This window comes from Drosophila albomicans, chromosome 3, assembly GCF_009650485.2.
Source record: "Drosophila albomicans strain 15112-1751.03 chromosome 3, ASM965048v2, whole genome shotgun sequence".
Lineage (NCBI taxonomy): Eukaryota > Metazoa > Arthropoda > Insecta > Diptera > Drosophilidae > Drosophila > Drosophila albomicans.
In genome coordinates, this window is record NC_047629.2 from 7196322 (window position 1) to 7223148 (window position 26827).

The following is a 26827-nucleotide window of genomic DNA, read 5'->3' on the forward strand; positions in this document are numbered from 1 at the left end:
CTCTTTTCTTATGCCATTTTTTGTGTGTATTGCAGCAACTGCTGCTACTGTGTTGCCGATGCTGCCGTTGTTGTTGCTACTGTCTGCTGCCTGCTGACTGCTGCTTTGTGGCCTTAACACTTTGCACAAATATTATTACTTGTTGCTGCTGCTGCTGCTGCTACTGATGTTGCCTTTGGGCCAACAGCAGCAACAGCCACAGCAACTTTGATGGATTGCGTCTGTTGTCTGTCGTCGTGAAGAACTCAAGTCGCTTTTTGGGGGGCTGCCGTCTTTTTTTTTGGGCGTGTTCCAGACACAAATATTTGATCTCTCTTGTTTTGAAGGTCAGACGAACAGACGCAGACCACAGAGGGAGAGAGAGAGAGAGAGAGAGGAAGAGGGGGAGCATGACTGATAGAGTTGGCTGCAGAAACACATGTAATAAATGTAGTTGGTGGGCTGGTTTTCTATTGCCGTTTCTGTCTCAGTTTTATTATTATGATTATTTCTATTTCCCATTTTTTTTTGGATCTTGTGTTTTTTATGGGCATTAAAAACAGTTGAGTGAGCGCGCACTTTATGCAAGACTTTTATCGCAGCTCATTCCGAAATCCGAAATAAATGTTAAGCTCATTGTTCAACGCTCACGTGCAATGCCAAAAAGCGAACAAAGTGCTGTTGCTGTTGTCGATTGCGTGTTTATGGTGCATGCCTCAGTGTCGTAAATGTCTGTCTGCCCCCGCCATTAAATGAGCTTAAGCTGCGCCTGCATCTTTTTCGTTTTTATTTTCCCCATTTTTGGGCGCGACAACAATAACGATAACGATAACGATGACCCAAATAGGGATGAGTCGAGGTTGAGGAAACGAAAGACTCAGGCAACGAACGCGATCACCGAAAGTGAGCCAAAGCATTTGCTTAGACAATTATCAGCAGTCAGAATTATAATTACAACAACAACAACATCAACGACAACGACAACAATCAGAGTTGCTGGTACAAGAAACGAGCTGCAGCTGCATCAACTTAATAATTAACATTTCTATGCTAACAACGAGCTCTGCAAATGGACCAATAAATCTGGCCACAATCAACTCACAACTCACAATTCACAGCTCGCCAGTCTCTGTTACTTATATAACGAGAACACGGCTCAAGCACAAGAGCAACAGGTGCACAAATACAAACGATCTGATGCAGCAACAGCAGCAGCAACAGCAATTGCAGCAGCAACGACTGCAATAAAGTCTGAAATAATCACAATAATTTTGTGCTCAAATACGAGAAACGAATTGTTGAATTGAACGCACAAAAGTGGCACAAACGGAAACAGCGACAATCAATTGTTTCACTCACAGATCATCATGATGAAAGTTATGAATAGAATCATGATGAAAAACTTGATAGTTGATGATGATTATGCTTAAACAATTTCAGAGTGAAAGAGCAGAAAATTCTCGGTTTTCTATTACTCATTACACTTTTTTTAATAATTTGTTTATTTTCTAGGTTTTCTTACCATCTTTCTTACATTCTCTCTATTTGGTCGATCGATAATTATAACGTGAATTTTCCACTATTTGAGTTTTAGAACTAATTCTTTATTCGCATTGCTTTTAATTCATGAGTAACAGTGTATTAATATACGAAATATTTCTGTTGGTATATTATAATAGTATATTGGTATATTTATTTAGTATATATTAACGCTCCGTTTTGCTTTTATTGAAGATGATCAACGGATATCTCACTTACACATATCTATATATATAGAAATATATATAGTATATAAAAGATATTCATTCTTAATTCAAGTTAGAAAACTACTGTCGATTGTGCTCGACTGTGAGATACCCGTTACTCATTTTCAATCTATAAATACACCAAAATCATACCTCATACTAAATATACCGAAGGTTATACTTAGTATATCGATATTGTATTTAATTTTACTACTATTCCTACCCTCTAGGTAGCTGATATAAAAACGACTTCTATGATATATTCGTAATTTTCAAATCTTGTTTTCTATCTTTAAATTTTTACAAAATCTTTCTATTTTTAAATCATCGTCTGAGAAAGACTCTCTCCACATCTCTTTCTATATTATATATGTTAATATGTACATATATGTATTTCTCTTACTCCTTTCCCTCTGTTCTTCCACCTACACTTGCTGTAATATGAATATATGCACATCTTGATTTTGAGTGGTTTCACTTTATTTCATTGTCCTTTTCTGTTAATTGCGTTGTCGAGTCAAGTGATGGACGTGCCACATAACGGGGCAGACAACAACAGTGCAACATCCAGCCACTGACTGAGTCACATTATAAAGCCATAAAAATAACACCTCTAGCGTGCAGACACAACAACGAGCAGCAACAGCAGCAGCAACATGTCTCGTCGCATGCATCATTACGAGTGTTCAAACGTTTTGGGGCCACACGCAGCGAGTGATCTGGGCAAAAAGGGTACAAAAAGCAAACTAATTACATGCCAAGTAATTTTAATACCCACTGAAAAAGTTGCCAGTGCAATGAGCACTCGCACAGCAGCAGCAGCAGCAGCAGCAACAACAACGACAGCAAACACGTAATGTGGCAGTAGGAACAAAAAAAGTGGTGCAAGCAAACAGCATGAGGCCAATGGACTCGGCAGCAAAACAACTGCAACTGAAACAGCAGAAGCAACAGCATCAGCCCATCACAACGGGCACAACAACACGCTCTGTAAATGGCAGCTTGTTGGACCCAGTGGCCAGTGCTTTTGACCCAGCACAACATCTGCAACATGGGCAACATCTGCGCTGGTGCTGCTGCTGCTGCTGCCAGCAGCAACCGGCAAAAGATGAAGCGACTGCAATTGATATGGCAGGAAGTTTGCATCGCCTGTTGCTGCTGCTTCTGCTGTTGCTGCTGCTGCCGGCTTTGATATGTAAATTGTGCCAAATCAATGCTAATTTCTCGACGTGCTTCAGCCTGCCCAGCTGACCAGCAATGGCCAGTAATTAAAATTGCTGAAAACAAAAAGCAAACAACAACCAAAAGACAAAGCATTACTTAGTATGCAACTCTCACTCGCAGCTCCATAAGCAACAGCAACAGCAACAACAACAACAACAGCAGCAGCCACAGCGGCAGCAGCAGTCAGAAAAGAAAGGCTACAACAAAAGTCAAGAAAACAATTTACCAAGTTTGGCGTAAACGGTCAAAGCAACAGTGCACTGTGGCCAACTGGCCAGTGACAGTAGCAGCAACAGCAGCAACAGCAACTGTTACGGCAGCAACATCCTCATAGCGTGCATAGCAACACGTGCGTTTGCCTTTTACAATGGCAGCAACTTCTGCTGCTGTTGTTGCTCCAACAACAACAATAATAACAACAACAACTTTGGCGTTTTTCGCGCGAAATTTACTAACGGCAACAACAGTAACAACAGCATCAGCAATAACATCAGCAACAGCAACTACAAAACGCGCGTGCTCAACATTTGCCACAAATGGAGTTATCAACCAAATGGGTCTTCATCGATAAAAATTGATGAAGCACTTCTGCGCTGTGCGTAGAACTCGAGGCAACTCTTTCGGCCGACGATGACAGCGATGACGATGACGCTAGCGACGGCGACGGCGATGGCATTGGCCTGCGCTTGAGTTTGAGTTTGAGCTTGAGCTTGAGCCTCAGTTTCAACAGCAATTTTCCAAGGAAATTGCTTTCGCCTCGAGTGGCAAACAAACGAGCAATGAACGCAGTTTGTTGTTGTTGCTTAACATCTTGTTGTTGCTGTTGTTATTGTCAGTTATTGTGGTTGTCGGTGTCTGTTATTGCTCTTGTGCATTGGTGACTTATTCAGCTTGTTAGCTGTAAGAAAGGGCAACAGTAACATAGAAATATCAAAAGCAGCTGTTTAAGATATATCAAATAACAGTGTAAAATACATTGGATTATTGTGTGAACTAATAATAAATAATCTGACCCAACTGCTGAAATTTAAAAAAGAGAATTTATTGTAGACTTTTTTCAATATTTGATTGCAAAATTTACTGTTTTGTCCAATTTTTCCTGAAGTTTAATATAGAAATATTTTTAATTGAATTGAATATTTGATTTTGTAAGATTTTGGAAATGAAAGAAAGCTATTTTCATTTTTTAGGATGTGCAACTGCACTGAAACAGTGTTTAAGACTAAGAATAATGATTTCATCCAAAAAAAATTATTTTGTGTCTGTTCCTTGGCTTTTCAATAAAGATATATCAGCACATAGAGAAAAAAAGTAGATTAAAAATCTTGATTACAAAGTTTTTCGATCTTAAAAAAATCTTTTTTGGTTAAAAAAATCTTAAATCAAAATATGCTAAATTTGCAATTTAAGATTAAAAACATCTTATGTTAAGATTAAAATCTGGCATGATTTATTCTAGATTGGGAAGAACATTTCTTGATCTTGATTTAAAAACTTTTCAATCTTAAACAAATCTTAGAATAAGATTTTATTCTTCAATCATCGTTTCGAGTTTAAAACTCTTTTTTTAAGATCGAAAAAATAAAAAATTCAAGAATTTTGCCTTTGTTTCTTAACTCTTATCAATACTTCACATTGAATAACGTATTTTCATTTTGCTAGCTTGCGGAAATCAAAGTGAAACCATTTTCGTATTTTAGAATGTCTAATTGGTTTCTTTTCAGCCGCCGCAAAATAATAATTAATTTTTGAAATTACTTTACAATTAAATCTTTAAAAATTATGCTTAAAAGTTTCCGCATCTTGAGCCGTGCTAATTTATCCAGCGTTGCGTAAATGTTTTATTAAAATTATAGCTTGAATTAAGTTTGATATGTGTTGCTGAAATAGCGCTAGCAATTCTTATTATTATGACGTTGGAGATGTGCAACAGTGGCTGCAATTAGTAAATAACACGCACAGTGACAGCAGCTGACAGGCTTCTAAGTCGTTGTCGGTTGTCGCCAGCAGCAGCAGCAACAGCAGCAGCAACAATACTTCAAGTCAATATCTCAAATTGCAGACAGCGGCAGCAACAACAACAACAACAGCAACAGCTGAAGACGGGTGAAAAAAGTGAAAAGTGTCAGCTTTTAAAATTGCCCAGTTAAGGCAACTTTATGTTGTTATTGCTGTTTTTTTTTAGTGTTTTGTTTAATTATGGACTGACACACAAAATCATTGAGGTGTCAAACTGAGTTGAGTGGGGCAAGTGTGACAAAGCCAAGTTAATTCAGCGCCAACAACACAATGCGAACACAATGGGCAACAAGCAACAGTCGAAGAGTTGTCATCAAGAGTGCCACATTGAAACCGACTAAGGGTTAAACACAATGCGCTGTCATTTTTTTCACACCTGATTGCCAGTGCCACAGTGTCTCACAAAAGCATGCGCCCCACACACCACACATACATATATAATATATCAAGCAGCGTAATTACGCATCGCAGCTGCAAACGTTCAGAGCGATCAGTGATCTGTATTCAGTGATCAGCGATCAGCGATCAGCGTCAGTGTTCAGCCCCCAAAACTCGACTCGTCGACGACTTTGTTGTGTGCATGTAATTTGAGGTTCTAGGCACACTGATTGCCGCACTCAGTGTTGGGGCAGAGTGCAGACTGTGTGCGGCAACGCACATATGCATTAACTAATGACAAGTCATGAAACTATGTTGCAGTTGAACAACCTCAGCAGGTAGCAGCCCCAGCAGCAGCAGCAACAAGAGCCGTAACTTGAAATGAAATTGTCATTTCAGAGCGTGTTGCAGTTGTGCGACGCAGTCAGAACAAGTTCATGGCATAATTGCTACAAGCAGCCGCAGCAGCAACAGCAACAACAGCAGAGCAGACATCAACAACTTGTGTATGTAATTGTCGTTGCGGATCAGTCGCAACACCTGATTAAGTGAGGCAACAAATGCTGATGTTGCTGCTGCTCAGTTGTTGTTGTTGTTGCTGCCGCTGCCTGGTGGGTTGGTGTTGAGTTACGTTTGCAGGATGTTGCATCCTTGAATGCCAATGCGACATGTGTTGGCTGACAACAGCAGCAGTAAAAGTATAAACTTACCAGCAACAGCTGACAGCAACCATCTCACTCTCTCTCTCTCTCTTTATAACTTTTATTTCTACCTTTCTCCCCCTCTCTAACTGTTAACTATGATGCAACATTAATCAATCGTGTTGTAGGTGTGCTTCAAGCAGCCATCAAATATAATTGTCAACCTGCTGTTGCTGCTGCTGCTGCTCTTGCTGCTTACAACAAAATTGCTTAGCTGCTGCACCAATTTCTAAATTGTTGTATGCAATTAAAAAAATTACATGTACGTGCGACAGCAACGACAATGTGCTTGTCTTTTACTGCAGCAGCAGCAACAGCAACAACGGCAGCAACAACTCAACTGCGGCAACTTGCAACTTGCCCGCTGATAGCACTGATTAGAATTTTTGTTCAGCCTTCACTTTTTGCGTTATGCAGCTGCAGCTTGTCTGGCTTGCTGGCTTTCTGAGTTGCTGGCGTCTGCAACGCTGCAATTTTCCACAGAAAAGACACAAAATATTTAATCAAGTGGCTGCACAGTGGTTGCGAATTGCACGTTAAGTCATAGACTGCTATCGATAACATATCGTCTGCTGCAACGATATTATTTGAATCACTGCTTAACGTTTTATTAGTTGGTAGTTTGTCTGCTGCTGCTGCTGCAGCTATTTTGATAAAGCGCGTAATCGTAAAAACGCTAATGATACGATTTTTGCAGCAATGCGATGATTAAATGTTGCGACTTTGCCAGCGGCCAGTTGCAATGGGGTCTTGGCCAGGTTTGCTGCGATGCGATGCGATGCCACCACAGTTGGAGCACATTCGCTTAATTAGCGTAGAAAAGGGCGCAGCCAGAGACATACATCAGCAGCAACATGCTCAGGCAGCAGGAGGAGCTGCAGCGGCAACAACAACACCAGCAGCAGCAGCAGGTTTATGAACTGTCATTCGCAACAGCCACAGCAACAGCAACAACTAAAAATAGTTGCACACACGTGTGCATGTGCATTTTTGACTATTAGACGTAATAGCTGAATGCATCATAATTTACCTTGACATTTAGACCAATGTCTGTGCATGCCAAAGTTAATTGCCAGCCGCAGTCGCAGCCGCAGCCGCATCAGCAACAGCAACATCCACAGCAATAGCAACAGCAACAGCAACAACTATGCAAATTGCAAATGCTTTGCTTACACGCTTGCATTTTGATTAGGTTAACTATTTATAGAATGCGCTGCAACTTGGTCGATCGGCATTCCAGCAACATATCCAACAACAACAGCACACTCATACACATCAGCAACCTGCTGGTGGATGACTCATACGCAAGCACAACCACACTGCACACGGCAGCAACATAATGATTACGAGTATATTGATATGCTTAATTAGCCGCAACGCGAAGAAGGTGCCTAAATCTCCGACTGCGGCAAACAGGTGGGCAACAATTCAGCTGAAGGTCAGCAGCTTTTCAGCTTGTTGGTTGTTGGTTGGCTGTTGTTGCAACTGCTGCAACATCGGTCTAGTTGCCACTGCTTGCTCAATAAAATAACTGCAATTAGAAGCATGCTTGTTGCCTTCTTTTATTTATTTATTTTATTATTTTGAAACACATTTTTGGACACACACACAACACGCCGACAGCAACTGTTGCTGCAACAGCAACAGCAACAAGTCGACTTGCAACAACAACAAATGTGGGAGCAAAACGAAACTGAAAACTAAACTCATATGTCGATAAAAGAAGCTGGTCAAATACTTTTCATACCCTTTAGAGCCAATGCAAAGTTGTGGCTTAACTTGGCTTAGCAATCTTGTAAATATTATGAAATACAATTTAAAAAATTGCGCAAAAATCAAACTATGCAAATATTAATATGTTTTCATTATTATTCTTATATATCTCAAAAAACAAAAGTATTACAAATGGAAAAATAAGTGTGCAACTCTAACAATTATATATTATTATTTTAAGACATTCCTTGTTTGTTTACGTGGTAACATGCTGTCGAGTAGTTACTATTAAATGTTGTTGGTTTTATGTTTTCAATTTTGGTTTTATTTTTCGTTTTCGGCATTTTGTCGGTCGATTTCGAACTGGTCGGCGTGCTATGGCTGCAACTGTTGCTGCCACTGCTGCTGTTGCTGCTGCTGCTGGTCTGGCGATTATGGCCAAGTTGGCAACCTTTAAAAGAATGCGGACTTGCTAGCACTACAAACAAACAAATACACTCACGCACGCACACACACACACACACACACACATTTGCAATATGAGGAAAATAAGGCATGCACAGAAAAAATAACTCAAAACTTGTGGCAACAAAAGGGGCAAACTCTGCTGGATGCCTATAAAGCCTTTAAGTTGCCGGGGTGGCATGAAAAGTTTTTTAAAATATAAAATTATATGAAAATCAAACTAACTTCCCTTTAATATAAATAATGGAATGGAAATCAGAAATTATTTGTATCAATTATAATACAATAATTGTTAAATCTTTCAAATTAAATCATTTTGTGTTTGAAATCGTTTCCCAAAGCATGAGTCAAGAATCTGTTCAAAAGCAAGCATTTGGATCATTAAAGAAATTTTAGGTAACATTTGCCCTAAACATTTGGGTTTCTTAGGATTCAATTTTCTTATAAGAAATTTAAATTTCGTACTTCAACTTCGAATTGTAGTTAAATTCCGAATGCGAGAAGCTGAATAATTTGAATATTTAATGAATGATATATAAATTATAATAAAATAAATTATAAAGATAGAGATATCATATTACGTGAACTTTTATACAAAAGTTAAATTTGTTTGAGTCATCACAACATCTTTAAACTTTCTGTTTTTCCCTCAAAGCACATAAATACACAACTATTTACATTTGAGTATTTAATTTATATTTCTTTTCCTACCACTAGTGTGGTATATGTCCTTTCCTTTATCGTTACAACTTATTCTATTTTTAATGTGCACATTTCAGAGTAATAAACTTTCATAGCAACCCTCGGCGCAAATCCAATGTCGCAATTGTTGTCTGCCTGATATCTGTTTGCCTATGCGTCTGTGTCTGAGTCTGTGTTTGTGTGTGTGTTTGTGCTTAAGTGTAGCAACTTGAGAAACAGAGTCAGGCACAACTTGCCACATGCCACAGCTGTGGCAGCAAGCAGCAAGCAGCAAGAATGTTTACAACTATGCAGCCGCCACAGATTTGTGCTGCGCCAGGAGCGCATTTAATAATAATAAAAGCTTAACGTAAATAAAAGAAAATTAACTATGGAAATCGAAAGGGTATACGAAATGGGATTTGCAATATGGCAATGGCCGGGAGCGGCCTTAAGACGCAGCCAGACTAAAGAGGAGAGGGAGAGGGAGAGGAAGACAGTTTAAAAAATAGTTAAGCAGTCGTCAGTCAGCTCGACGAGTCAGATTCAGAGTCAGAGTCAGAGTCGAAGAGAATCAGAGTCACGTTTTCTTTAAAGGCCTCTTTGCGTCTCACACTCTCTTTCATCTGTTGAGGTTTAGTAATAAGCCGGGGCAAGTTCTTGGAAATGCGCCAACGGCGCGTCCTTGAAACTGGTTTTTGGCCATAAACAAGATGGTCATTGCAACTGCAACGCCAACGACTGCGACGTTGACTGCACCAGTGACTAAGCTCACGATAACAACAGCAACAGCAACAACATTAACTCGGACTGTGACTAGCATTTAACATTCATGCAGATGAGATCCTGGCAAACCATTAAAATTATACTTTTGCTCTATTAATTAGCAAACGTCGTCGTCGTGCACACACGAAATTTACGACAATTGCCTTAAGGCCAATTAAATGGCCATTTCGACGACATATTGCCCGTGGTCTTTTGGCCAAGTCAGCCAGCTTAAAAGCGTCCATAAAAATCAAACAGACAACGCTCAAAGCGTCTCTGATAAAATGAGCAAAATTATGGCTGCACAGTAGCTTCAACTAGTAAGAGCGAGAAGAACTGGCGAACGAAAGAGTGAGTGAGAAAGCACAAGGCGGGTCAAAGCGCCATAGAACGTCATTTGATTAGGCTAAGTGGCAACAGGCACAGTGGTTAAATGATAATGGTTGAACAAGTATTTAGAATGGGAATTTATTAATTATAGAAATCAAGTAATATAGTTTTTCTTTTAAATAACTTCATATAAATTATGATGGCTTCCTAATCAACGGAATAGCTCGTATTCGAAATTAATGAGAAATAATATTTGTTGGAATATCTCTATTCAACTAATCATATATCGATCATTTTAATATAAAATCCATACAAACGCTCTGGTCACCACCCAACTCTCTAAAAATAAAATATATTACTTTTAAAGTATTTTTATTAACTTTATAACACATATACCAAATGAAAAGAAAACAATATTTCGACAAAATTTTTGAATCCAATCAAATCCAAAAATCAGAACTAAATTTTGAAAAGAAGACAAAATTCTTAGGCAACTTTTAGTTTTTATACTAAAGAGATCGTCAACAAAAAAAAGAAAGCAACTTACAGTTAATTGCTATTATTATTATTGAAATCAAAAGTTCATTCAACACATTCTATTCTATACCATAGAACCTTACATTTTGACTATATAGAATGGTATTTGCATTTGCACTTCGCACACTCAATTTGTCCCAAGGTGCAATCCAAAGATACGAATTCGAGTATCTAAGCAAATGCGTCCATAGATGCACACGCAAGTGTCACATCAATTAGGCGCATGGAGGCCACGTTAGTTGGCTAGATGGTTGCTTGCTTGGCTGGTTGCTTAGCTGTTTGGTTGCTTGGCTGTTTGCCTGTTTGGTTGGCCAACTTTGCGGACTGGCTTTAGAAGACTGTCGCGACGATTGCCTGCGCCTTGCTTTGCAATGCGCCTCTGAAATCGGAAATCGGAAAGCAAATTAGCATTGACTACGCTTGCGTACGCTTCGCCTCGATCTCGATGTTGTCGTTGTCGTTGTTGGCTAATTTGAAAAGTAAAAGGCAGTTGTGTAAATTACCCATCTAAGTGGCTGATGATCGACATCGACATCATCGTCATCGTCGTCGTCGTCGTCGTCGGGCAGCAGATGATGTTGCTGCCTGCTTGTTTGTTGGCCTGGTTCATTGGCCATCCCGCCTACAACTGTTGTAGACCGATAGTCTATTCGCATGGAATCGCCACAGCTGTTGTCTGACCTTCAGGCAAATACCCTTTCCTTGATTTGCAAAACAGTTGTGAAGTGAAGTGCAAATATTTATGGCATGCCAGCAACAACAACAAGCTCAAATATTATATAAGCGAACAAGCACACACAAAGTACTATGTACTATAAATAAAAACAAATGTTTTATTTTGCATTTATTATTCTCAGTTAATCACCTTTTGCGCGTTTATTGAACCGATAAGCAATCAGCTAGACTTTCAGAACTAATAGCTTCATTTGTGCTTGTGTGTGTGTTTTTTCGATAAGCCTTACATCTGTTACATCTGTAATTTACATAGCTATATGAACTATAAATAGAAATTACATTATTCTAAATTTAGCGCTTGTGAACTAGTTCCACATCTGATCTGATTCACAAAAGCTGCACAAGCGCTTAATTATTTATATATGAAAAACAATGGGTTAAACGTATTCAAATTGGTCAATAAATAAATGATTTTATTAAAACTTTGCATATTATTTGCATGTCAGTCTGGGTAATTGAATTCATCTTAAAATATGTAAGCTGTTCTTAAGAACCAGTTCGACGGCGTTGCCAGCTCAGATTATCGATCAATCTTAAAGTCAAATTATTTGAGTTATTAGCGAATTTGTATTGAGAATTTCACATCAATATATAAATGCTTAGCAATTTTATTGTTATTTTATTTTCCGCAATTCTTTTCTCTAAAGGAAAAATAATACCCTGAGAGCCTTAAACGCTTGTCTGCCATTGTTGCAAATATTTTATGTTTGTTTTGTTGCATGCTACAGCAACAACAACAGCAACAGCAACTCCAACTTAACGCTTCACTTTTGCCAATTGGCGCTGAAAATTTGACGCGCCTGGAAACTGTAATTTATGTTAATTATACGCTCCGTTGAACGTCGAGTTGAGAAGCGAATTGGGGAAAACTGAGTGGGGAATGTCGTACAGTATAATAGTATTTAAATTGGGTTTTTGTGCCTTGACTAATGTTGTCGGGATGTGAATGAGAAACTAATGCTGGCACTCCTACAATTGCAGCACCATCGTCACCAGCAACAACAACAACAACAACAGCAAGAAGCAAACAGTAGCAGTAGCATGCGTCTCTTTAAAACGCGCAAATCTACGGACACATACAGCACGTTAACAGCCGCCCAACAACAACAACAGCAACAGCAAGAACAGCAACATCCGTTGAGCAACAAACAGCAGATCAACAACAACATCAGCAAGAGCAGTAAATCACACGGCTTGGGAACATGCAGCAACAAATTGAGCAAAAGCATCGCCAGCAGCACAGCGATCTCGTCGTCCTTGCCTGATCTGCACGACAACTCGCCCGTCATGATACTCAGCTGCACCACCCTCACCAGCAATGGCAGCGCCTCAGCAGCGACAGCAACAACAACGGCCGCGGCAGCAACCACTGCCAGCAATGGGCAACAGCCGATGCGTACGGCCACGCCCACATGCCTGCTAAGTGGACGTCAGACGCCTTCAGCGATATCCATGCTCTCGCTGCAGGAGGCCAACAATCTGCACCGACAGCAACAGCAACATCAACAGCAGCAGCAGCAGCAGCAACTGCAACCGACCATTTATGTGCCCAATAAACTGGGCAACAATGTTGCCAATGCCAATGCAGCAACATTTCTGCTTAGCTACGCCAGCAGCGGCAATATTGCTGGCACCCCGCAGCAGCAGCAACATCAGCAATACCAGCAATACATGGCCCAGCGACTGCATCCGAGTGCCACATCTGCCTCCAACAGTTGCCTCTATGAAAAGTCCAAGTCCCATTCCCTAACAACTGGTGAGTAAAACTCTCTTCACAGCTCTCTTCCACATATATTTCTAGGCAAATCCATTATCTACTAAGTTGAGAAACTGCGGCAACTGAGTGCAATCATTGAGCCGCCATTGGCAATCCTTTTGCCAGCCATCCGCATGCTCCAAGTAACCAACTCCTTGTTGTCCCACGCAGAATCGACTCGCATTGTCGCTGGCTGACGTCAGCAACATGTAAGTCCTGCTCTGTAGGTGTGTGTGCAGCATGTTGATGAACCACATCGAGTGTTGCTCGCAAGCATTCTGCAGGCGCAACCAGTGCTCTGCGTGTTGTTGCACTTGCCACATACTACAGTTGCTGCTGACTCCCAGCTGCAATGCATCTCCTGGCTGCAGGAACAACTGTTGCCCTATGTGCTTCAGGCACAGCCAACGACTTCTCACCAATGTGGCTAGAAAGGGCGGCAAGCTCTGCAACATATTCTGCAACTGATTGTTCTCCAGTTGCCCCGAATCACCTAGAAGCAATTGCCTCAGTGTCAGCACAAAGTGCGCTAGCAACATGTTGTCACTGTTCAGCAGCTGAGAGCGTCGCAGCTGCCAATAGTAGCTGATCCACAGGCGTAGCTTTAGAGGATTGCTGGGATTAAGTTTCTGCTGCAGTCGACGCAAATCGAGTTGACTTCGAGGTGTCCTCATGAATGGCACATTCCAAGCCACGCGCCGCTGATGCTCCGCACTGAGACTCGCACTCAGTTCCCGAGTCCAGGCATCAAATTGGGCGCTGGAACTATTCAAACGTTCGAGCACGGCTCTGGGCAGTTTATAGTCAAAGTCAACAGCCAACGACTTGGCCAACAGCGCAGTTAACAACAGCAACCACAGTGCAACCATCTTCGAGTAAAAATATGCGCAAACTGGCGGCGACAACTTCCTCAATTTTGGGTGACTTGTGCGAAATCATATTTTTTGGGGCTTATCTCATGTTGTTGCTGCAGTTATCAGTTATCAGTTGCAATGTTGTTGCTCTTTTGTCGCAGGCGAATGCACTCGCTTTGTGTTACGTAAAGAGTATCGCAGTCTTAATCTCTCTTTCTTATTCTCTCTTCTTAGGCCACATGCCTGATTATAAACTGGTGACAGCCGTGCCTGTTGTTGTCCTGGATGATGAGCACAAATTGGCCGCTGCCGAGATGAACAGCGACGCCAGCAGCAACATCAGCAGCATTAGCAGCAGCACAGGTAGCACCGCCTCTCTGGCCAGCACCACGCGTAACGGTAAGCATATTAGCCAAAAATAGACACAAATCCCCCTCAACAAATCCCCAAAAGCGAGCACAAGTAAATTGATTTTTAAATGACACTCGTTCCATGGCGTTGCCCATTTTAATTTATGAACGAAATGGAAAGCTGTTTCAAGTATTTAAGACTAGCCATAAATTTAGACGGCAGTGCTGAGTGCTTGTCAAGTGGTTGTGCTGCTAATTTTGTAACCTTATATTAATTGAAACGCCTTCTTATTGAATTAGTTCTCTAAGCTAGTTCATTAAGTCGCTGTTCAATCAGTTCATATGAGCGACTTAGTGTGTTGTATTTTTATTGTCCTTGTCTATCGTCTATCGATTGTGTTGCTTAGTTTGTTCCCATTCCATTTCACTGCGTACGTTCCACATTCGTTCGTTTCTCTAAGTTCATGATTTTGACTGCTGGCTCCAAAACATTTCCGCATCTGCAAACCGATACTATATACTATACTACTATGCGCATAATACATACGCACAAAGACGCACATATATGTAGTACACTTCCACTTCGTAGTATGCCTTGTATAGCACACCCTGAAATACCGTATTGACCCGATTTTGCATTGTTGCCGTTTGTGTAATGCGATCCGTAGCAGCCACGGCGACTGCGACTGGGATTGTGTCTTTTATAAATACATATAGTACATGTATGTGTGTGTTGGACACACGAACTCTGTGCGGTTTCAGTCTCGGTTAAAGCTCAAAGCCCATAAGCGACCAAGTGTGACAAAGCGTGGCATTATGTGATCCATTTGACTGCTGTGCCATTGAGTGATGATTCGCAAAGTATTCGCCGAGCTGGAAGAGTGACGACTTCGAATACTGTGTACGAATATGTGACATGCGCTGAAATGTTGCGGTTCGCTCGTTATGCAGGCAGCTGATGTGATTATTGCTGTAAGTTGCAAGTTGTTGGGCAACGGGAATGACAAGAATGCATGATATAATAAGAAGAGAGAGTTGGCTCGCTAGAGCCATATATCCCCAACGGGCTCCATCAAATTAATTAGACAAGTAACCAAGCTGCAGTTGAAGCTGCCATGTCATGGGAAAGTATCACAACATATTTGCATAATATGCCACTGACCGACGAACCGATCAAAGTCGTCCCAGAACATGTGCACGAAATGGACACAACAACAACCACTCGAAGAACAATAAACAAAGAAATGAGACGAATCGAATGGCAAATGGTGAATGCAATAATATCTCACGTACGAGTTCGAAATGCGAATTGCAGAAATTCTTTGATCCAGATCGGCCTATAACGGCAAAACAGCATGGGGACAAGACGGAATAAGAATCGGAATCGCAATCGGAATCAGAGTCAAAGACGACGAGGAAGACGAATACGAAAGCCTTGATCGATAATCGAGCTGCGAAATAAATCAAGTCGAAGGGGAAACATGTAATAAACGATAATCCAGTATAAACGCGCATGCGTGCAGCGCCAAGAGGAGCAATGGAGATGCGAGCTGGTGATGTTGATGTTGATGGTGATGCTGATGCTGATGGCAACCGAACCCAGCGCCAGGGCCCGAAATTACAGCATTTATGTTATGCCAACTGCGGACAGCGGGACTGCCAACTGGCAACTGGTGAACTGCCAACTGTCGATTGCCAATTGTCGACAGCTGGGTGAGAAGAGTGTTGGATGTTGACTTGGTTACTTGGTTACTTGGCTGGTTGCTTCGTTTGTTGGCGCTTATTGATTTCTCATGATGCTCTCTTGTGTCGTTGTGTCGTTGTGGCTTATCCAACCATCCATCGGCTGTTCACGTTAGCCAATCATTGCCATCATTTGTGAGCTGATGAAAGCAATTTGCAGCTACGCAAAAGCAATTTGATGTCGCTTTGTTTTCTGCTCAGCCATTTGACCTTGCGGCGGCATTCTTTGTCTTTAGACATCGAGAATCCAGCTTCAGCTTCTTTGCCATCTTCTGCCACTAATTAAAAACAATTAAAATAGGCATTAGAATGACAAACGCTCACACACAAAGCGGTCGGCATGGCGCATTGAACTCACGCCTGGAATGGACTCGAGGCACGCGATGATGTCCACCTGACTCAGAGTTGTAGCTAAAGCTGCGCCATAATGGAAATTTCTGTCATTTTGAGTGGAGAATGCCATCATCAGGCCAGTCGAAATGTGATCATTGCATTATCAGAATGGTTGTAGCATCTCGTCAAGAAGCATCCGAAGATCTGCTCATCTATAGGGAAAGTGTCGAGTTCAACTGCAAAGCGTTATTCAATAGTGCTCCTCTCATGTTGCCTAAGAGCACGCAATATTTTTATATGATCCTCTCATAAGTTTAGCAGGGTCTTTAATATAACTTATAGGCCACTTCGATTAATAAGGTTAATATAGTCTAATTCAGAGAAAATTAAATATCAGCTTTAATTTTATAAATATTCTGTTTTGTGTTAAAGGAAATTTTGTTTTAGATTCGAAGCAGTTCCTTTCTTGCCTATATTATTCGGTGAGAGTAAAATATATTTGGTACTTTTTTTTAACATTTAAAGAGAGGGTATTTCAAAGTCGAGCGACTACAGCTTTTTCAGTTGTTGCAACTTTGGCAGTTGCCACACAGCTGCTTCCTCCGTTTGCTTGCTGCTTCTCTCATCCGCTCTGCCTCGCCTTCTTGCTGCATGTCAGCCGGCAAATTGCAACAAAGCCATCTCGGTGCTGGCCTCCGCATCGGTCAGGCCTAGCGGGCATTTGACACCGTCTTGAAAGTTAAGTGGGTGTAGAATTTGTGGCATGTGGCATGTGGCCGGCGGTCGTTTTTGATTCTCTTCGTCTTCAACAGACTGTGCTCCGTGTGGCAGAGGCTGTCATATAATTGATGCCTGCGCCATTTGCTATTATTGTTTAACACTCGCCACTCGACTATCCTTTGGCCCCTGCTCTCCCCAATCCCGAGCTGATTGCAAAACATCTCCGCGTGCTGAAAACTTTAATCAAAGGCAAATGGCCAGAAGAGTCGACCAGCGGAGACTGGTAAAATAAAGTCGGTCAGGTCTAGGCCTAGGCTCAAGCATGGGTGGAGTTGGAGCTGGGCAGCTGGTTCAACTGTCAACCCGAATTGAGGCTGGCTGCTACAGCACTCTCCTCATCGCTGCTGCGCCCACACATTCGTCGACGTCGTCGTCGTCGTCGTCGTCGTCGCAGTGTGCCCAGCGGCTGCGTTGCTGCCGCGGCTATTAAACATCTTTGGCACGAGTCGCGTGTGCGCAAGGGGAAGAAATGAACTGAGGCCCGGTCTCGATAGGCAATTCTATGGATCGCCGAGCGCACTTAATGTCGTAGATGAAAATAGTTTTCAAAATTTTATTGAGTCCATAATGCGCCTCGATCCATGTGAAACGCGATGCCGCTGTTATTGTTGCTGTTGCTGCATCTGATTTCTTTTGCACATGTTTTATACTAATTGTTTAGGCTCTCACCATCTCTCTCACACACATCTCATACACCCACTCAGCCACATCAAGCCATCTCGCTTGCGGTGGTGGTGACTGTGATAAATATGGGACAAGCGCATAAATTTATTTATTAACGAGCCACAAAACTCTCGGACTGGAACTGAAAACTCCACTCCGGATGACTTTTTAAGTGTTGGCAATCGCTGTTAAACCAGATCGTAAAAATATTTTACGACGTTATTAGATTGCCTCCGCAAAGGACTTGCATTGGAAGATCTATAGAGAGGGGGATGGGGAACCATTTTGTGATTGGTTATGCATCGTTTGTAATTGAGGTGTGTTTAGTGTTTAATAACTGTACAACATCGCAAATACACCACAACCACAGGCTACGTTGGAGCCCACAACTACTACTATTCAAGATGGGGGCTCATCACATTCATACACATGTTTGGGTGTATGACCGCATAAGTCCACTTTGTCGTGTTGTTGTAATAAGAGTGACCAAGTAGCCAATCGTTTTGAATACCACAAATAATGGCTTGATCGTGTGTTGATTATACAACAATACTAGATAAGCACTGTCGATACATTGAATACCGGATTGAGGATTGCCAATTACGATGACGGACAGCATTTGAAATAAAGCAACAAATGCAGGTGGCATTAGGAATACTGCACCAAAAGTGAGAGGAAATTTGCATAAGAACTGCAAGAGTGCAAAAAATAGATATGACTTATCGATGTGGTCATGGATAAGATGACTTCACATACATAAATATTTTATAGACATTGTGTAAGGTGAAGACAATAAACAGCATTTTATTAAGTATATATTATATTAACAATTACATTGTAAATTGCATTAATTGATTAATTATGTGATTAGATTAGAGTAGTTAAATAACAATTTGAGACGGCATTTCAACACAAACCCTCGCCCTCGTCCTCTTCCTCCTGTCTTGCGGTACCACCGCTAGTCTCGACATCGGCTTTCTTCTCAATCTCTAAGCCTTTGGGCAATGGAATGTTCTTCGAGAGAATGGCGTATTCAACGTCCATGTGTCGAATGAACGGCGATGCCAACATTCTGGCAGCAAGTTCGGGATCCTCATCATCAAATGCTTGCAGCAGTGTTTGCAGTGTTGACACCTCCTCGGGCTCACAGCAATTGCCCCATTCCTTGAAAGATTTTTCCGCCTCCACAGAGTCACCGCGCGCCAATTGGACGAGCACAAGCGCTACAACTAACCGTCCAATTTGTCCATACGATTCGGTTTGCTGATTCAAACCGATTTCCTTTTTCAGCGCATTTGTTGCCTCTTCGTAACGCTTGAGCTTTACCAACAATCGGGATACCTTTGAAGAGAACTCGGCAGCTTGCCGTGTCGAATCCTCAATAAGTATGACCTCTACTGCATGCTGATAGAAACGCAGAGCCATTTCCGGATTCTTTGATTCGGCCAATTTGGCTGCCTTGTCCAATGCTGAGGCAGCTGCCTCAGGTGAACCATGCTGCTGATACAGACTGCATGCCTTGTTGGCATATTCTTCCACGTCATTTAATTTATCCGTTTCCTTGCACAACAAGATGATCTGCTCGTATGACTTGGCCGCATGGAACCACGATTTGTTATTCTTGTAGCACTCGATTGCTTTGAGAAAACATTCCTTGCTCTTGTCAAATGACTTTGCTATCCGAAACGCAGTTGCCGCCTTGGAGTACTCATCCGCTGCACTGTCGTAGTCTGGCACCCATTTTAATAGTGATGTTTTTAGGCTTTTCTCCGCGGTGCGTACAAGTTCCTCGCCCTCAGCAACTTTTTTCGCAGCGAGAGACATTTTTGCTGGCGAAAAATCAATTGTTGTTTATGTGTGCAATGTGGCTGTGTGCTACAAGCGAAAAAATACTAAATTAATATACCACAATCGGCTAGTATCGATTTCAAGTTAGTATCGATTGGTAGAAACGATACTTCTGCCAAGTGAGCGCCGTATGCTTAATTTTAAATTAAGTATACTTCAGTTGAAATCAATTATGATTAAATTATTTTTGTAGTTTTAAAACTTTTTCTATTACTTGACGTATGTTTTTTAAATTACGCGAACTTTAGTAACACAATAACTTTAATGTTTTGTAATTGTGAAATAAATTAAAATATTTTTTTAATAATTTAAAAAACTTCACATTATATATTAAACAAATTAATGGAATTGATAAATTTTTACTAAGAAAAAAAATGTACATATATGTATGTATGGACATATAGTAAGTGAAAGTCGCCAGCTTGCCGCAAAACTTGCCGCCTGTCAAATCTATTCTATTCAAGCTGCGGTTTTTGCTCCAATGCCGACCTTTATTGTGGTCGCCTTGTAATCCAATGCCATGGACACGTGTCAGCACACTAAAGCACAAAGGCAAAGGGAGGGCAGGTCGGACAAGGTCCAGTTGCAAGTTTCCCTTGTGCCAATAACTCGTTATTGACGCATTGACATTTCTTGATGATGTGCTGCGGCATTTGCCTCTGAGGTGTTGAGATTTATTGAAGCATTCTAATTAAGTTAGAAATCACTTTCTGATTGAGTACATCTCTCCCGTTGCAGTCTTTACGTGGGGCAAGCGCATGAGTCGCAAACTGGATTTGTTGAAGCGCAGCGAATCCCCCGCTAATACACACAAATCACACACGGATCTGCGGAGTTTATTCCATTCGCCAACGCACCACAAGTCCAATGGCAATGGCAACAATGGCAAGGCAACGCCCACGTCCACGCCCATAGGCTATCAGAGCAGCACGCTCAAAAAGTGCAAGTCGGGCCCCATTGAGACGATCAAGCAGCGTCAGCAACATCATCAGCAACCACAGCAGCAGCAACCACAGCAGCAACAGCAACAACAACCGTCGCCCCAAGTGCAGGATTTGGCTAGCCGGGGCAGCCAGAGTGCACAGTCGACGCCCACGCATCAATACCAGCCGGTGGCACGACCACAGAAGGCGCTCAAGAATTTCTTTCATCGCATCGGCTCCACGGGCATGCTGAATCATCGCTCGCACAATCTCCTCAAGGCCTCGGAGGCGGCGCAACAGGCAACGCCAGCGAGCCAGACACTATACCGCAGTAGCTCCACTAGCCAGCTGTCGAGTTGCTCCTACATCAAGTGCGATGATCCCACCGAGGGTCTCAATCTTCAGCGACAGCAGCGTCAGCATCTGCAGCATCAGCAGCAGCAGCACCACCACCAGCAACAACATCAACAGCAGCAGCATCTGCCACGCATCTCCAACCTGAAGTCGAGCAGTTGCGATGACATTGCCAAGGTGAGCAGTTGCCTCACAGCCAGCAGCAGCAGTGGCAGCAACGCAGGCAGCAGCGTGGGATCACCGCCCAATGGAGGAGCAGCCGGTGCTGGCAATGCCAGCAATGGTGGGCAGCAGGATGCGGCACGTCGTGGCGCTTTTCCCTATGCCTTCTTGAGGTCTCGCCTCTCAGTGCTGCCCGAGGAGAACGGCGGCTCTGTGCTGCTCAAGCAGCGCGAGCAACTGCAGCGGGAGGCGGCGGCAGCCGCAGCAGTAGCAGCCGCAGCGGCAGCAGCTGCAGCGTCGACAGCAGCAGCACAGCAATCGCCGTTGCCACAACGCCACTCGCCGGAGCAGCAGCTGGCGAATGTGTCGCGCAATGACAGCATCTCGTCCAAGGACTGGGAACCACTTTACCAAAGATTAAGTAGTTGTCTAAGTTCAAATGAGTCGGGCTACGACAGCGACGGTGGCGGAGGCGGCGGCGCTGGAGGCGTTGGCGTTAATGTGGGCGGCGCCAGTGCTCGACTGGGCAATAATCTTAGCATCTCTGGCGGAGATACAGAATCTATTGCCTCGGGCACGCTCAAGCGCAACTCGCTCATCTCGCTCAGCTCCTCGGAAGGCGTCGGCATGGGCATGACCATGGGTATGGGCATGGGTGGCTCCTCTTCGGTGCGGAACAGCATCTGCAGTGCACCCGTCTCCCTAGGTGGCTACAACTACGACTATGAGACGGAGACGATCAGGCGACGCTTCCGACAACTGAAGCTGGAGCGCAAGTGCCAGGAGGATTACATTGGACTCGTCTTGTCGCCCAAAATGGTCGTGACCAACAACAATGAGCAGCAATATCGCTATCTCATTGTCGAGCTGGAACCTTATGGCATGGCCCAAAAGTAAGTCATATGTTTATACTAATTACTTAGTACTAAAATTCTTTAGAGTTACGATTCCGTTAACAAAATCAGTTTTGAGCGGGTTTTGAAGACTATTTGAGATTATCATTATTTATTTAATTTTCATTTAAATATGTTAGTTTAAAGAAATTTACTAAAGTATGCTTAGAATACTATTTGTGATAACCAGCTTTTAAATTATATTGCATTCAATTCGCTAAGAATTGTGCTAAATTAATTTACATTGAATACATTCATTTCTTAATTTCAAATCAAAGTAATTCCTAAATGTATTCAAAGTTTTTCTAAAATAAACTATCTAAGTTAGTCCACGTTTTGTTATCTTTTCCATATATTAGAGAAATAATAATAAATTCTTTTAACTCAATTAACTCTTTCCAAAGGGATGGTCGACTGAGATTGGGCGACGAGATCGTGAACGTGAATGGAAAGCATTTGCGGGGCATTCAATCATTTGCGGAAGTTCAGCGACTGCTCAGCACCTTTGTGGAGAACTGCATTGATCTGGTGATAGCGCACGACGAGATCGCCACTGTGACCGATTTCTATACCAAAATACGCATCGATGGCCTGAGCACGCAGCGGCAACGTCTCAGCTACTGCCAGCGCACGGACAGCTTGAACAGCTTGCAGAGTCTACAGCTGCAGGTGGAGCACGAGCAGCAGCAACAGCAACAGCAGGAGTTGGAACGGGAACGGGAGCAGCAGGAGGAGGAGCAAGAGGGTGAGGATCAGTGCGATGCGCGTTCGCTGGCCAGTGTGAGCACATTGCCCACGCCCATGCCGCTGATGCAGCATCGTCGAAGCTCGACGCCGCGTCCATCGCTGGACGTGAGTGGGCAGGAGCATGAGCTACTGCGTCGCCGATCGCGCAGCTCGTCAGGTCAGCGCAGTTTGGCACTAACGCCAACTCCGCTCTTTAACAACAACAACAACAACAATGACAACACCTCTATCAACTCCACTGCTAACACCAATAACGAATCCTACACGCCCGTCTATGCGAATCGGGCGGCCAGCATTTGTGTCGCCTCCTCGCTGGCAGACGACGAAAAGTGGCAGCTGCTCGCACGCAAACGTTGCTCCGAAGGCGCTGCCCTTGCGTCTGCGTCAGCGTCGGTGACGAGGGATGCGGCTGGCCAGCAGTTTGGTCAGCGCACACATTATGCTAGGAACTCGATTAATCTCACTAATTCGCATTATCGCTCGCTGAGGTTTGCGCATTCGCGACTCAGTTCGTCGCGTCTCAGCCTGTTTATGCAGTCGCCTCCGCCTCCGACTTCAGCTGGAGCAGAGTGCAGCAACAACACAACATCAACAACAACAACTGACACTCCTCCAACAACAACAACAACAACTGATCTCACTAATAACATGCCACCCCAGCAGCAGCAATCACAGCAACCACAACAACACCATTCATTGTACATCAAGCACACGCAGAAAAGTGTTTCATTGTTTTCGCCTAATCCATTTCTCAATTCCTGCTCCACTGCTCCTCCATCATCCGCAGCTGGTGTAACTAACACATCGTTAGCACCACCACCAGCCGCCTCTTTAATGCATCATCGTCCATCGCTGCCGGTGGCCAAGCTAACAATACGCGACGAGGAAATGGCCGAGGTCATACGTGCCTCCATGAGCGAGGGTGAGCCTAACCTAGCCTAACAATAACCACATCCCTATATATTTGACCATTTGCTAATCCCTCATTTGATTCCTTTGCATCTGCAGGCAATGGACGCTCGACACCCAAGACGATAACGTTCTTCAAAGGACCAGGCCTCAAGTCGCTGGGCTTTAGCATTGTGGGTGGCCGGGACTCACCCAAGGGCAACATGGGCATCTTTGTGAAGACAGTGTTTCCCTCTGGCCAAGCTGCCGATGATGGCACGCTGCAAGCGGGTAAGTTGCAGCATTCTTGTCGTCTTCTTTTGGGTCGGTACTTCAATATCACCCGATCTTATTCCTACAGGCGATGAGATTGTCGAAATCAATGGACACTCTGTGCAGGGCATGAGCCATGCCGAGACGATTGGACTCTTCAAGAATGTGCGCGAGGGCACAATAGTGCTGCGCATCCTGCGAAGAAAGTGAGTTTTGCTTTAAGCTACACATTTATAGAGACTATAATTCTCCATTCTTGCGATTTCAGACTACAAAAGGCCAAATCAATGGGTACATAGAGCTGCCCAATTATTGGAGTATAAGCTATTAACTTACATACTATTAATTATATATAGTACATATATATGTTTAACTATGTTTTAAAAACTATTTGTTACACCTACAATAACGACTGTAAATTTGAAAACTAAAATTTAGTTTGTAGTCAAACTTTTGTAAACGTACAAATCTCCCGTAAAATAATGCACTTATATACATATGTATGTATATAAATAAATATATATGTTGTTTACACATATCACTACAAGTAGTATAAATATCTAACTGGCCTTAATCCAGCATTGTCCGTTCTTTCATAGTCATAAATTGTTGTTGTACATTGCCCACACAGCAGGAGAGAAGCATACAAATTAGCACTCAATGTTAATCCTTAAGAATATGATTTTAAGAATAAAATCAACTTTAAATTCTATGTCGTCTGACTTTCCTTGAAATTGTTCTCTAGCTATAGAAAAAGCTATATTGCCTAAATCAAATTGTGTACCTTAAATATTATATATATATTGTTTACTTGAATACAGTAATAATATTAAATATGCAGAGAAATTTTACTCAATTAATTACAGCATTTTCTAAGTCTTTTAGCTTGTGACATCCATCCGATTACTCGCATCCGTTTCTGCAAACTCCTTCACTATCAGCCTTTGCTTTTTTACAAAATGTTCGATTCGATTTTCTAAACTCTCTGGAAAATATTAAGATAAATACATTGTAGTTACATAAAAATTATTGTTTAAATAAAATAGATAGTGGATATCTGAATTTGAGCTGCTGGCGCTGATGAATATTGCTAATTGTCAGTAGCTTTTATTCAAGTCTAAAAGCTAAAACTTACCACATCGTTTGCGCTGCAAAAGCGGCTGATGTTGTCGCGGTTTAACCGCATCCTGCAGCATAATTACTTGGGCTTGGACCAATTGTGGTTTGAATTGCTGTTCAAGCATCTCCTCCAGTTGCGTGAGTACATTACGAATCATGGTGCATTTTACACTGAACTGTGTCCACTCACACTGCAAGTTCTCGACCAATTTTTGCAAATTTTCCTCGCTATAAACCCAATCTGTTAGATCGGGTTCGCTGACAGCCGACTCGACTTTATCATTCTCCAGCACATCATCGTGAGCATCATTAACAGCATTCCCTGATGTGTTGGCTAGACGTGTTGTGTGCGCCCGGAACTCGCAATGAAACAGATTCAATGGCAGTCCAATGGCAGGTGTGTATTGCGGCTTGCAGGGATTCTTCACAACATCCAGCAGTTCACTAATTACACTCGGCTGCTCGTGGCTCTGGCCAACGAGTAACAGAACGGCCATAATGCAGCGTATCTGATGCCATAGAAAAGCGTTCGCTTTGATTTCCAAAAAGTACATTGCATAGCCTACGAAAAAGTTGTTTTCTATCAAAGTAATTAGAAATGCATTTCCACTACTTACCAGAAGCGGAAGCTGTCTCATCGCATGGCTTTACCACCGCATGCTGCAGATTGCGCATGTAATTTGTGACGCCATTATGAACATCCATTTTACAGAAATTTCGAAAATCGGCATGGCGCTGTAACAGTTGGCATGCAGATTGCATAGCTTCAATGTTCAGATCACCCTTAGGGAAGTAATAGCGATAAGTGCGGGCAATACAATCGAAACGAGCACTATACACTGGACTACGCAACGGCATCCAGGAGACACATTGGATGTTCTTGGGCAACACGCGATTCAGCAGACTACAATAATCAATTTCTGAAGTGATCGACTGTGTATCTAGTTGGGCTTCAGGCGCCAGCTTGCTGCGTAAATCAATGGATATGACTTGGCAGAAGGCGCTCACCTCCTTGTCAGTGCGTCCACAGCGATGATAGTTGGAGGAAGCGCGAGATTCAATCAGACAAGTGCGTAACAAGGCTCGAAATAAATGCGCTTCTGCAGGTGTTGAGCATTAATTAATTATATGCGTAAATAACCATTAATGTGCAATTCACTTACCAATTGTGTCATTTGAGTCCTCCTGGCATGCAAAGCCTTGATAGTCCCAGCCAAAATAGACAACCTTCAGAAGAACATGCCGCCGATGTGCACTACAATCACAACGATTGAATAAAGACTGTACGAGATGAATTACTATCCATATACTTACCTGGACCAATCAAACGTACGTTGCTTTTTCCGTTTGCTGGAAGACATATCCTCCGATTCCATCGAATCCTTTGAAAGCTCTCGCACCCCGTTCTCCCCTTCCAACAACGTTTTGTATTCAGCATTGTTTTTGTCGTTCTCTGTTAGTTTCTTTTGCAATAGGTTTTTTAGTTGGAAATTGTACGCTTCTAGCTGCACAATTTTGTCAACTAACTCTGCTTTACTTAGCTGGTTAAGGGCTTCAGGTGATAGGCCTTTCAAACGTTTATTAATTACCACTTTTTGGCTCATTTTCTTAAACCGGTGAAGTGTTTACAATCAACAAACGCAACACGTGCGAATGGAAACAAAACTGCAACATAACAATGTGGCCGCACTTTCATATTTACTTATCCCCTAATTTTGAAAATTAAAACTTTATTATATGTAGATGTAACTTTTTAATTAAAACAAAAAAAAAACCTTTTTATTAGTGTAATCATTATTGATTACACACGGCTTTTATAAAAATTACATTACCTGTACAAATTTATTTAGTGTGACCAATACATAGATT

The 26827-nt window shown here is 42.4% G+C and overlaps 5 protein-coding genes across 8 annotated transcripts in view; 1 reads left to right on the plus strand and 4 right to left on the minus strand.

Moving 5' to 3' along the window:
- LOC117572127 (box A-binding factor) overlaps positions 1–24245 on the plus strand; it is a 51469-nt gene extending 27224 nt beyond the window's left edge. The window contains exons 4-11 of one of the 4 annotated variants that reach the window (XM_034254759.2): positions 12254–13028; positions 14117–14281; positions 20338–21931; positions 22336–22676; positions 23466–23600; positions 23687–23857; positions 23928–24045; positions 24108–24245. In XM_034254759.2, coding sequence (XP_034110650.1) covers positions 12314–13028; positions 14117–14281; positions 20338–21931; positions 22336–22676; positions 23466–23600; positions 23687–23857; positions 23928–24045; positions 24108–24138 — 3270 coding nt within the window. In that variant the 5' untranslated portion in view covers positions 12254–12313 and the 3' untranslated portion in view covers positions 24139–24245. Of the gene's footprint in view, positions 1–12253; positions 13029–14116; positions 14282–19968; positions 20003–20071; positions 20266–20337; positions 21932–22335; positions 23601–23686; positions 23858–23927; positions 24046–24107 lie in introns of those variants that run through there. The other 3 variants (XM_034254755.2, XM_034254760.2, XM_034254761.2) reach the window with 3 other exon arrangements.
- On the minus strand, positions 10574–11320 carry LOC117572135 (bromodomain and WD repeat-containing DDB_G0285837-like). The gene is made up of 2 exons (XM_034254770.2): positions 11041–11320; positions 10574–10916 (listed from the first exon to the last, which is right to left on the minus strand). The coding sequence occupies exons 1-2, from the start codon at positions 11191–11193 to the stop codon at positions 10809–10811; spliced, it is 261 nt and encodes an 86-aa protein (XP_034110661.1). The 5' UTR covers positions 11194–11320; the 3' UTR covers positions 10574–10808.
- On the minus strand, positions 13044–14117 carry LOC117571455 (uncharacterized). The gene has a single exon (XM_034253602.2). The coding sequence runs from the start codon at positions 13895–13897 to the stop codon at positions 13070–13072; it is 828 nt and encodes a 275-aa protein (XP_034109493.1). The 5' UTR covers positions 13898–14117; the 3' UTR covers positions 13044–13069.
- LOC117572129 (gamma-soluble NSF attachment protein-like) lies at positions 18526–19620 on the minus strand. The gene has a single exon (XM_034254763.2). It carries the CDS (start codon positions 19573–19575, stop codon positions 18658–18660), a length of 918 nt encoding a protein of 305 aa, XP_034110654.1. The 5' UTR covers positions 19576–19620; the 3' UTR covers positions 18526–18657.
- Positions 24246–24667: 422 nt separating the features above from the next.
- Positions 24668–26676, minus strand: LOC117572128 (tRNA pseudouridine(38/39) synthase). Its single transcript, XM_034254762.2, has 5 exons — positions 26273–26676; positions 26122–26213; positions 25576–26058; positions 24975–25520; positions 24668–24824 (listed from the first exon to the last, which is right to left on the minus strand). Exons 1-5 carry the CDS (start codon positions 26560–26562, stop codon positions 24721–24723), a joined length of 1515 nt encoding a protein of 504 aa, XP_034110653.1. The 5' UTR covers positions 26563–26676; the 3' UTR covers positions 24668–24720.
- Positions 26677–26827: the final 151 nt, after the last annotated feature.